This window comes from Hyaena hyaena, unplaced genomic scaffold (genome assembly GCF_003009895.1).
Source record: "Hyaena hyaena isolate Hyena2069 unplaced genomic scaffold, ASM300989v1 scaffold_554, whole genome shotgun sequence".
NCBI lineage: Eukaryota > Metazoa > Chordata > Mammalia > Carnivora > Hyaenidae > Hyaena > Hyaena hyaena.
Window position 1 is genome coordinate 690,812 of NW_024081187.1, and position 12,579 is coordinate 703,390.

Genomic DNA, 12,579 nt, shown 5'->3' on the forward strand with positions numbered 1-12,579 from the left:
TAAAAGTTTCCTTGAACGTTTTTCCTTTTTAATATCCCACCTATCATACAAATCTGATACTATATATGTATTATGTAAAAAGAAGATAAAATTAATGTTGAAATGTAAACCTCACTTCAGTGCTTTACTGATATCATTAATATATTAACATTAATGAAAGTAAATGGACCAGAACTTTGTTGTCTTCTATTTCAAACCACATGATGTAATGTATCTACAATTAAAAAAGAATAAGGAAACAGTTTCACAAAACAAAAAATCATATTGATTAGAAAGTTCTAGAAAACATGAGTTAATGGATGCTAATTTGTACATACTTATGAAATTATGACTTTATCAAGTTATTCAGTTATATTTATATTCAAAAAGAATGGTGCCTGGGCTTTTTGAAAACTTCTATACTAATTTGTTAAAAATGTATTTAATCAAAACAATTTACATTTCAGTAAATAATCTATGAAAAACACCTAATCTTCCAATCATTATGCATACCAGAGAACAAAGTATTGTGTCTATGTAATAATTCATCATACATAATTGAAAAGTTAAGATATTTGACATCTCTGGTGCACCTCATCACTGTATATTGAGAGCAAACTGGAAAATAAGACATTAGAGGCAGATTTTGAAGGCTTTTGTTCATTACAATGAGAATTAATACAGAGAACTAATGGGGTTTCTTGAAGAAAGGAATAATCATATATGTTTCTAAGAAAGGCTGCTCAGTCATTACTGCGAGTGATAGAGAAGTAGAGCAATCAAAGAGACAGTGAGAAAGACCCTGATTTATGGCAGGGAAGCCAGTAAGAAGACAAGTCCATTCTCCAAGACAGAAATGAATAGCCCTTGGAGTATAGAGATACAGGACTAGATTAGAGATCAGAGTTTATAAGAATTAGTACCGTATTAGATGTTGGAGAAGAACGAGTGGCCCACAACAAGGATAAATCTTTGACATCTAGCTTAGTTCAAGATTAATGATATCAAATAAGATTAGGTGAAGGACCAAGTTAAACAAAGACTATAGTTATTCTTATTATTAATCTAAGATCTGTGGGGTGCTAGTGTGGCCTTGATCAGATGACTTTTACTTTCTGTGACGTGGTGCTCAACCTTTTAAAGTATCTTAGAAATGGCAACATGACAACTTTGTTCAAGATTTTTAAATTAGATGATACATATAGGACAGTGGTTCCCAAATTGGTCTACACAGTGGGATCACTGAGGGCTTCCTGCCATTAGAGATTGCGATTTAATTGGTCTGAGGTGTGGCCTGGATTTTGGAATTTTTCAAAGGTCTTCAGGTGAATTCTGATATGCAGACAAATTAAGGAACCTCTGCTATAAGGCATATAATCCAGGATACGGCATGTGTTAGGAAGGAAACAGGTAATAGTCATCATTAGCACTAGATAATGCAACGGTACAAAGAGGGCATCTTCTAAATAGTAATCCACAGTGATAACTATAACAAGTTCAGCAAAATGGGGACTGTAAATGAATCCGGTAGATTTGGAAACTGGTAGGTTACTGGTAATCTCAGAAAGAGTATTTTCAATTAAGTGAGGAAGCAATAACTAGATTTCATTTCAGTTCAGGAATGAGCAGGAGGTGGAGTATTAAGGATGGAAAACTTTTGAGAAGTCAGAAAAATGAAGAATACTGTAGTGTAGACTCAGCCAGGGACAGTATTCTAAAATAGATGATGTGAAACTTCAGCTGAATTGGAGAGGGGAGATATGAGATTAAAATTCCAGGGAAAGAACATCTTGTATGGAGGTGATGAGTCAGATGCAGGAAACACGTTTTCTGGAGCTGTGTCTGGGACACAACTGACAGAGGAATAGGATGAGAAATTAGATTTGATGTGAGCGTCACATAATTTTAAAGCAGGAATAATTGTTACAGGTTGAGAGATCTGATTTTACCCATTAGAAAAAAAATCCACCTTAAACCCAGGGAGTTAGGATCCTTCCTTGTGATTATTCATTAAGATAGGACTTGTGAAACTAATTTACTACCCACACCTGGACACTTTTGAGACTTTAAAATGCTAAACTGAACAGGAAGCTAGGACAACAGTTGTATATTAGAACTATTCTGGGCAAACCTGGATGTATGCTCACCCTACTTATGAGGAAACAGACCCATGGAGGCCCCGTGAAGCTAAAATTGGTCTTTACATCATTTTTCATAGATGTGTTCTATATTATCATGATAATATAGTATATTGTATTCTCAGCTATTGTTGTATTTGAAGCAGGCACTGGGCCTTCTGGGTCTTTTGTATTTCACCTTCCCCAATCTAGGAGAGTATTCTCTATACATTAGACTTACAATAAGTTCTCTGATAATTTCTCTATTCATCAGCTCTATAATCTATTTAAAACTTTTAAAAGCTTTACCAGCATTCTTACTGTTCACTCACAAAAGCTCATTTTCTGCAAGCAAGAAAGAGCCAGCTGACAGCTATTCATAGCAGAAAGCCTAACCTACATCCCCCGTCTGTGGGTGCAGCCAGTGTGATTGTTGACATCCCAACGATCATCATTTTTCCCAAAGCTTTAGTGTTCCTGCTGAAAGCAGTGCTTTCTGGAGGCCAGCCTTTCAGACATACTAAAAGGAAAATAACTACGCTTTTGCCCAAAGACTTCAAACACTCAACCTTTCCAAAGGCCTTGGAAAACCATAAAAGTTGGCTGCAACCATTTGATCTTAGGCTTTTAATACAAGTTACTTTTGTGTCAAGCACTGTAGTACAGCGCATTCAGTCTATTCTTTTTATTGCAGAATCCTAATGTATTTCACTAATACCATAGTTACCATAGGAAAATAAATTATATTAGTGACTATACCAGTTCAGAGAGTTGTATGTGTGATGACAAATCAGTGACAATGAGTTCTGATTTCAATGACCTTAAGCTTAAGCTACTATAATAAACAGAACGATACCACTATGCTTAGAGTTCCACATTTTATTAAGGTATGAAAGCACACACAGATTTTTTTTTTGTAAGTTGAAATACTGCACTCACTGTCTGTAACCTCCAACATGGAGGAGACATTGACATTTAGCATCTCAGCTTCGTAGATGGTCCAGTGAGCTATACAGGTTTCCCCTGCATTCCAAAAGTAGAACATTCCTATGAAACATTTCATAAGCTGAAATGTCATAAAGCAAAGAAGCGATTACCATTAATTTATATGCAAAATTTTTGAGTGCTCTCTGGCCCCCCAAAATAACCTCTCAGGCTTTTCTGGTACCTTAGGATACATCTTGCTAATGGATGCACAAAGTAAATGGAGATAAAGCACAGATGCTCACACGGTTCAAAGCCCTGGTAGCTTGATGCTAAGATGCTGAGCATAGTTCTGGGGGAAGGAGCTCGGTGGAGCCATCCTCGCTGCTCCGGATGCACACTGGCCCTAGAATGGCTCACTACAAAACAAATGCCAAAGTCTACTTTGGTTTTTTGCCTTTTTTGATTTCTTTCAGTTAGTGAAAACAAGTGCTAACGTAGGTTTTTCGTAAAAGCAAAGTGGCATAAGGTGAACTTTTGAAAGCCAGAGGATACTTATATGTTAGCAGAAGCTATGACTTGGATCTTGGCAAATCTGGAATAAAATGAGAGTGTGTTGGTTTGTGTTTGGTTGTTTTTTTAATAATAAAGTATTTTGTATGATTTTCATTATAAGTAAGTCATAGTTAGCATTTACAAAATTTATTCTACTATAGAGGTCAAATGCTTTACATCCTCAAGAGTCTCAGTCACACACACACACACACACACACAACACACACACACACACACACTCATGCATACAGAAATAAATTTGGTTTTCTTTCCATCATATGGCGATAAGATGAGAACTCTTTCTGTTTTAGTCTCTTTCTCTCATCGCTGGTTTCTCATCTGTACATGACCTGTTCCTCCTAGGGGCCGTGGGGGTGCCATTCCTCCTCCCCCACCACCTGGACGAGGTGTCCTCACCCCTCGAGGGGCTACTGTGACTCGTGGCGCTCTTCCAGTGCCTCCTGTAGCAAGAGGTGTCCCTACTCCACGAGCCCGGGGAGCACCAGCAGTGCCAGGATACAGGGCACCCCCTCCTCCAGCTCATGAGGCTTATGAAGAATATGTAAGTACCCTCGAGAAATCCATGGTTAAGGAGAGTTCATTTGATTGGGTAACAAGCTAATCTTCAAAGACATCCATATACCATGAATATAGCAAATGATGTTTGCTGCAGAAAACAAACGTCATTTGCAACAGAAGTTAATCAGTGCATTTAAACAAGAGCGTTTTTTAAGAAAAGCTTTTATTTTATGGGGACGATGATTGTTAGTACCAGTTAACTAGTTTGAATTTTAAGAATCAAACTATCCTGAGGTTTTCTAATCTTTAGAAGATCAATCTCAAAATGGAATGTTTTCATTATGAAAACAATGTAAAATGTCTGAGTATTCAGAGGCTGCTTCAGGGACATGTTAAAGACTAGCATAAAACTCACTCAGAAGTATTTGACAGATATAATATGATTGTATTATAAACTTTGGTAATAATGTAAGACCATGTGGTTGGTTTTTCATTTAAATACCCTTGCTTTCTCTTTCACCGTATGAAACATATGAGACTGGCAGATATGAAGAATTTGGAAAATATAGAATGAACAGAAGACACGCAGTGCCTATAAGTATTCCCCTTGCTTCCCAAGCACTGTGTCATTTGATATCTACTTTGACCTTTCCTCCAGGTTGTTAATATTCCACTGGTCACACTGTATTCCAGTCCCTGTGACTAGAATATTGTGAAAGTTATAAAAAGGGACATTTTCCTATTCACTTGTGTAACCATAATAAATCCACTGTGAATGTTAAAGCGAATTGATACAAGCCGATCATCATCTTATGAAACAGATTCATTTTGCCTTTAACCTTTCCAGCATGCTCATCCCTGGTCTAGGGGCTTATTTCATCCAACCACCCACAGACATGACATGCTGTTTTCTTAAACGTCTTCTGTAAATGGTTAATTAAACAGAAACTCTTCAAGGACAGTTACTGTCGCATGTGGGGCACTGAAAACATATAAATGTTCAATGAACTGGTTAATAACCAAGTAAAACTTAATCCAAAATGAAGTGAACATGATTGATAGGTATCACTAAGAATGTATTAGTGCTTAGAGTATGTTAGTATTTAGGAATGATGTTACTGCTTAGTACAAAACATTGACTAATACTTGCAAGAGGAAAGAAAAGTTAGGTTTAGAAATCCATTTCTACTAGAAAAGGAGAAATGTGTTCATCTAAAGTATCTTTTTATAGCAAAAAACTTATATTTTATACAATATCAGGTATCAATATTGAAAATCGTAGACAATTTTAAAATCGCAAAATTAGAAACGGAAAATATGTTCTACCTTGTAAATGAGACCACAAATTAGGAAACACAGGGCTTAGTCTTGATTTTGCCATCTCTTTCCTGAGAAATAAGTATGAAATAAGTATGAACGTGTATTAAATAAGTATGAATGTGTATGAAATAAGTACTTATTAAATGAATGAAGAACCCACAAAATGGGTGATGGGATTTTTTAAACCTCTCAGAAACCTTCTATCTCTGCCATCTTTGTGTACATTGTTTTGTTACCATGGCATTTGTCTCTTCCAAATAGAAGCTTAAGCAGTTGGATCTTTATTTCAAAAATTAAAAGAGAGAAAACCTTTTCAAGTAATAATGGTCAACAGTGTTGTTAATCAGAGAAGTTACAGGGCATGGAGGGCACTGTGAAAGAGAAGACTGGCAAAACATTGTAACTTTTGTACAGCTTAAATGCACTGTAGCCTTTCACATGCATTCCAATTTATAGTTGGATAAATCATTGTAATGCAGGCCAAATAAGAGTAAGCTACAAAACCATAAAAAGTTTATAGAAACATGAGTGGAAAAGGTTATATACTGAGTAGGAGAAGAGTTGTTTTTAGAGTAAGTAAAAGAAAATACATAAAGCCATACAATCTGAATTTTTTACCTAGATTCTAAGGCATCCAGTCCCTTTTATTCATTCACTCAATCATTTACTGAGCCTCAGTCTTACTTCAGGTACTGTTCTGAAGGCCCTGGAGATGTAGCTATGAACAAAATAGACTAAATATTTGCTTTCATAAAGTTTGCATTTTAGTGAGGGGAGACAGAAAACAAACATATATCAATAAATGAATGAAGTGATGCCAGGCAGAGAGAAGTGCTCTGGAGGGAGGTGGAGGGAGAGCACTATAGTAGCATGGGCTGTTAGGGAAGATCTCTCTGCCGTAAAGACTTGAACAAATGCCTAATGGAGCAAGGGTCCGGCTAAGAGACTGCCTCCATAAAGGGCGACCTTGGTAAAGGAAACAGCAAGCACACATGCCCTGAAATGGAACCTGCTTGGAATATTTGGGGGACAGCAAAAAGAACATTAATGCTGAAGCAGAATGTGTGAGGTGGAGGTAGGAGGTGAGGTCAAGGGATGGGCAGGCCAATTCATGTTGCTTTTGGAGTTTGGGGCAGGAGAGTGACATGATCAGATTTATGTTTTAAGAGGTCCTGTTGACATCATGGAAAACAGAATATGGGGTGGGGGTGTGCCAATAAGAGAAACAGAGACTGGTGAGTGACTCATTGCAGTATTCCCCACTGACAGAATGGTGGCTTGGAGGGGATGAGAAGAGAGATCAGAGTCTGAGAGCGCTGGGCAAAAGATCTGTTAGGTTTGTATGATAAAACAGATGTAAAATGGGTGAAAAAAGAAACTAAAAGGAGATTTTTGTGACGTTTCTGTGAAGCCCCTTAGCCTGGACCCTTGCTCCATTAGCAGGTTAAACTGAACCTTGAGGTGCACAAGTGGGTTACATCGAGGTGTCATTTATCGAGATGAAGAGTACTGGGGAGGGAAGCAGAAAGTCAGCTGGGTTGCTGGGGGGACAGGACCTGACTTTTAAAACAATACAGCAGCAGCCGGAGGTTTGCATTCTCATCATGTCACTAGCTGTGCAATTTATGAACACTGAGACTTAGATTTCCCTTCAACTTGGGTTTTCCTTTCTATTGGAAAGGGGAAATGAATGTGTTCATCTAAAATGTCTTTTATACAATATCAGGTGTCAATATTGAAAACCTTAGACCATCTTAAAATTGCAAAATTAGAAACAGGAAAATATATTCTACCCTGTAAACAAGCCCACAGATCGGGGAACACAGAGCCTGGTCTTGATTCTGCTATCTTTTCCTGAGACACAGTATGTATGAAATAAGTTAAATGAATGAATTAAAAATCCATCCACAAAAGAGATGGAGGGAGGTGTTATGGGGTGCTATATAAATAGTCATGAAGTCCAGTAATAGCAATGCCATCAGGCCTTAAGAAAATTCTAGAATGAGGAACTAGAAAATTGTCAAGGATCTGTTTTCCTATCTCATCTCTGTTCTCTGCATATATGTTTCCATTCACTTAAGTCTACAGACTGGATTTTTTTGGCTTCTCTTGATCAGTGTATGTCCACCCTAGGGCTGCCACATTTGTGTCCAGTTCTTGTCACCTACAGACACTGACTGTTGTCTGTCTGTCAGCCCCAGTCTAGATCCCCAGGTGAGGGAGTCATACTCACCTAGGCTTGTCAGGTGTCCAACACTAGTCAGTCAGCCATGACTAGGGGCAGTTTTAAGTCTGGGATCAACTACTTACCAACCGCCCTTAGTGGCAAAGGTAGAGTAAGGGTCAAGTACACACAATATGAGCATGGTTATTGGGGGCCCAACCCCAAGGATAATATGGGGAGACACTAGTTACCAGAGGAGAAAATATTATGAACTTGGCATATATCCCAACATATATCTATGATAATACTCTTGATAACAGGCAAAAGTAGATAGGTTTCTTTAAATACCCTTTTATGCCATGTTTTATAAAAATCTGTCATATGTCATATTTTGATTTTTCCCTACAAACAATTCAATGAGTATATACAGAGTTTAATTCATGTTTAAAAAAGCTGCTGCCAGCACCTCTGAAGTCTCAGGGCCAAGCTCAGATTAACACTCAAGAGCTGCTACTCTGCTCTAATTTTAAACTATTGATTCTTCTGTAAGGGGTAAGAAAAACAAAAGTTTAAGTGTTTCCGTAACAAAATAATAGCACCGTGCTGAGTTGATGGTGAAAATCTCAAAGGAGTTCTTAACTTTCAGATAAAATTTCTTAGAAAAGGTTCCCTTTATTATTAATGACACTGTGAGCCAATTCACTCCTCAGACTTCCCTTTCTCCCCTGCTGGGCCCAGCATTACATTTCTGACCACACAGAATGTATATAGGTAATCAAATCCACTCCTTGCAGCTTGCCTGACAAGCAACAGCTTACAGTAAATGAGATTGCCATTTAAAACCATCATTAGAGTTAGCAGAGTCTGAAAAGAAAATGTGAATTTTGGTTTAATTATTATACATTCTAATTCAGAGTTTAAACAGCTTAAAATCTCTTTTCGCTGAACTTCTACTAAGTACATTTAAATTTTACAGATCCATCATCATGGTCAAAATAGATTTGGGGAATTGAAGAGCAGAGTTCAAAAAATCTCCCACATAACAAAATATGAAACTGATGAGCTGTATCAATGGATAACATATTAGGAGCAAGTAAACCGATACATAAACTTTTGAATGCCTACCAGGTTCCAGTCACTACTTTAACTCACTTAATCTCATGATAATACAACCACCAGTTATTGATGAGCAATTTTAGTAGGAGAGGAAACTAAATTAAGACTTGCATGCAATTTTCTGTCACCAAACCTCCATATCTTTGTCATCATAAGATATCCTAACTAGTACGTGCTTTACAGAGAACTCACATGCACATATACAGACCATTTGTACTTTGCACCTCCCATCCAGACCACTGGTCAGGACTTGAATACCCTCAGCAATATTCAGGATATCTGCAGCCCCTACAGGAACACCTCGAACTATGGAGAACTCAGTACTTCTAGAAACTAGGTGCTGGACATACACAAACTGGTTAAAGAGACACTGCCTGTACTCTCAGAAAGCATGCCATCTAGTGGGAGAGACAAGAATTAGCCTAACAATTAACAGAATATGTAATTGCTTTAGGCTCTTATCTTACTCTACCTTCTATTAGAAGCTCTTATCTTCTCTCACATGAATTAAGCATCCTAAAGGCTAAGAGTGTTTCTTACATTTATTTTTATCTTTGCAATTCTAAGTGCTGAGTATTAGCAATTGAATTGAACCTATTTATGATATTGTTGGAAAGATGTTATACCTATGCACACTCACGTACATATACATATTTTATATAAATATTGAATGAAAGTAAAACAGCATATTCTAAGTGTCAAATAGAGACTACACCTGCTTCCAGTAAAGAGAATTATCACCATGGCAATGGATGTTTTAGAAAACCTCTAAAAGGGCAAGGAAGACAGCAAGAAGAGCAAACCAAGAAAAGTAAGCGTAACTTTGAGAAGTAGAGAGAGGGGGTAGGAAGCTCCTTGCAAAAAGGAATGCTAAGGGGTAAGGCAAGAAGAGAGACTTTTCAAAAGAAATCGAAAGAATCTGGGAGAACAATTTGGGGAAATAGAGTTCATTTAAGATAGCACTGGACATAATAGAGGATTACAGATGACCTCAAAGGCTGAGGTTCTAATTTACTGACTGTCGTTAATGGCCACCTGGAGGTTTTTAAGCAGGAAATTAAACAAAGATTTGGGGGAATTTTATGATTCTAAATTGTTCATAATTCTCAGTTTTGTAATTCTCAATTGTTAGGGTGGATTGGAGAACAGAGTGAAGAAAGGAGAAATGTGTTAGGGAATCAACTGCAGTGAGAAGTCCTGAGATGTGGCCTTGACTTATGGAGGCACAGGAATGGGATTCAAAGTGTCAAGGCCAAAGATAACACTGAAAATGGAAATTATAGGGTTTGTGACAAGGGGATGTGAGAGGAATGTGAAAAGCCAATCAGGGCTCACTCTAAGGTTTGCTTGTATGAGGGTTAAGATTGGGACAGGAGCGAGAGCTGTAATGGGGAGAAATGGGCAGTGAAGAATTGAATTTGAAGCTAAACCAAGTCCTTTCCAAAGCTTACAAATGTGCTCACGGGGCCATGTCTCTGAGTTGCGGTCTTTCATCTGCTATCAGTTGAGGTCACTTCCCCACCTGTCACACTTCCCCTTGTGTCAGGTGGTGGTAGAGGACAAGGCTGTTTGTGAAATCGTGCTCAGTGGAGTTCATTCATCTCGAGTTTAGGGGCATATTTTTATTTGCATGATTAGGTTTTGCTAACGTTCTATTATAGAAATAATAATAATAATAATAATAATAAAGTATTCCAGGAATACTTTTCCCATCTCTCCTGGTGTTATGACACAGGTATTCATGGACGCAGATCTGACTTATTTAAGTTGGGGACTCAGGCACTAGTGCTGGAAGTATGTGTCTAGTGGTGGAAAACCAAGTTTGAATTGTATGGGGGCCAGAAATGTTCTGTTGAAAACTTCCACATCATTCAGAACACAATGACAGACATGAAAGAAATGTGATAGAGGCTTCCCCAATTTGACAGTAATCCTTGTAGTCTATAATGTAATCAGTAATGAGTTGTAAAACTGAGAGAAACCTTCAAAACTACCAATAATAATAAGTATTTTTCTCTCAACCAGGCTGGAGGAAGATAAAATAAAAATGAAGTTTCCTTTCCTCTCTATAGAGAATATGATACAGTCATTGTCATATTAGAGGTGATCAAAAATTATGCCTTCAAAACAAAGGAAAAATAATCTGGGTGTATAATTAGGCAACTAGTGAATGAAAATACTGTATTGTTGTCTGGAGCTTGTGATGTTTGTATTTTCAGTTTTTAAAGTTTTGCAATGAGCCATGAATGCTTTTCTCATTCAAAATAAATATTAACTTTCACGCCTAATATATATGCATAATTTTGTAAACATTTTCTTGAAGATAGATCCAAAATTGTATATCTTCAGGACCCACAAACTCTTTTTTAAAAACCTTAATGTTTATTTTTGAGAGAGAGAGAAAGAGAGAGAGCCAAGGAGAGGCAGATAGAGGGAGACAGAGGATCCAAAGCAGGCTCCAGGCTCCAGGCTGTCAGCACAGAGCCCAACACAGGGGTCGAACTCACAAACTGTGAGATCATGACCCGAGCCAAAGCCAGACACTTAAGTGACTGAGCCACCCAGATGTCCCAGGACCCACAAACTCTTGATTCTTCCCCCATAGAAGAAAACAATGGCAATACTTATAGGAAAACGGACGGTATATGTAGGGCTGGTAGAGTGGGGTGGGGTACTGTTTAAAGAAAAAACCTGACTGTGTAACTGAAGTTTCTTTCCAGTACTGAAAGTCTGTTCTGCTATGCTGAGCTACAGCCATGTTGCTCCTGTTGAGAAGTACGCTATTCCTCATGGAGATGCTGTCCTTTTCCACAAAGGTTGTGGGAGAATTAAATGTGCAGATGAAGACACAACTTCCAGAAGTGTCCCTCAGAAAATGTACTGTCAACATAAATAATTGCTTAAATATACAGCCTCTTGTGGCTTATATGTTGATGTAACATTAAAAAAATGAAAACAAAATCCTCAGGTACACAGAATAGTTCCCTATCTCCAAAGACATAGGACCAATTAATTTTTAAGTTAACTCAAATCTTTCCCAACAGTTAATACTCAGATATTAAAATGGTGTGTGGGGGCACAGAAAAAACAAGACTAAAAAAAAAAGTCAGTTGAATGCTCCATGAGAAATTTGCCCATGTATAATCAATCATGTTACCCAAATTTATAATATTCTTTTTGACAAATTTTTGAAAAGCTTTTCCTGTCATCAGTCTTAACTACGCCTATGAGCATTAGAGCCCCCATCCTATCAACTGATTACAACTCCGAGGCATCCCTTCAGTAACAATGAGAGAACTAGAAAATTCACTGGTAAATCAATAGTCCTTAAAATTTCCATAAATGAGTTCAGGCTGCCAACCTTCAATTTCATGTGTACGGAACATTTTTTGATAGGAGAGGGAAATAAGTATTAAATGATAATTGAAATCAATTCTTGTGCCTTTTTTTGTGGAAGGAAAGATTATGAGTCTGATCTATAATGCATTTCGAGGGGAGCCACGTGTGGCGATGTTCTGTGTCATCGTCAACAACCTTACACCCAATGAAGGGAGATTTTTATTAGAGTTTCTAGATTGGATATTTGTATTCCGTTAAACATTCTTGTTTGAGTTTCATGCTCTAGCCCCCGTTAGTAGAGACTAATTTACCAGAATGCATGGTAGGATTTTGTTTTTTGAAATGTAATCGTATTTAAACTAAACAAAACATGTGAAGCTAATGAGATATTTTTTTGAAACAATAGGATAGGCATAATACTGCTGTGCTTTAAATCCCCATAGATAAGTAGTGGTTTTAAGAAGTCTTAAAATATTAAATTATTTCCCAATAGCATAAGATCGCATCTTTTTAAATGGTGTGCAGTTTTCTTCTCAAGTTAAAGCT

At 37.5% G+C, this 12,579-nt stretch overlaps 1 protein-coding gene across 1 annotated transcript in view; it reads left to right on the forward strand.

Annotated features, from left to right (window-relative positions):
* The window catches only part of KHDRBS2 (KH RNA binding domain containing, signal transduction associated 2), a 580,108-nt gene that overhangs the window by 389,277 nt on the left and 178,252 nt on the right, over nt 1-12,579 (forward strand). Inside the window, exon 6 of the mRNA XM_039256034.1 lies at nt 3,939-4,137. Within this exon, the coding sequence (XP_039111965.1) occupies nt 3,939-4,137 (199 nt within the window). The remainder of the gene's footprint in view (nt 1-3,938; nt 4,138-12,579) is intronic.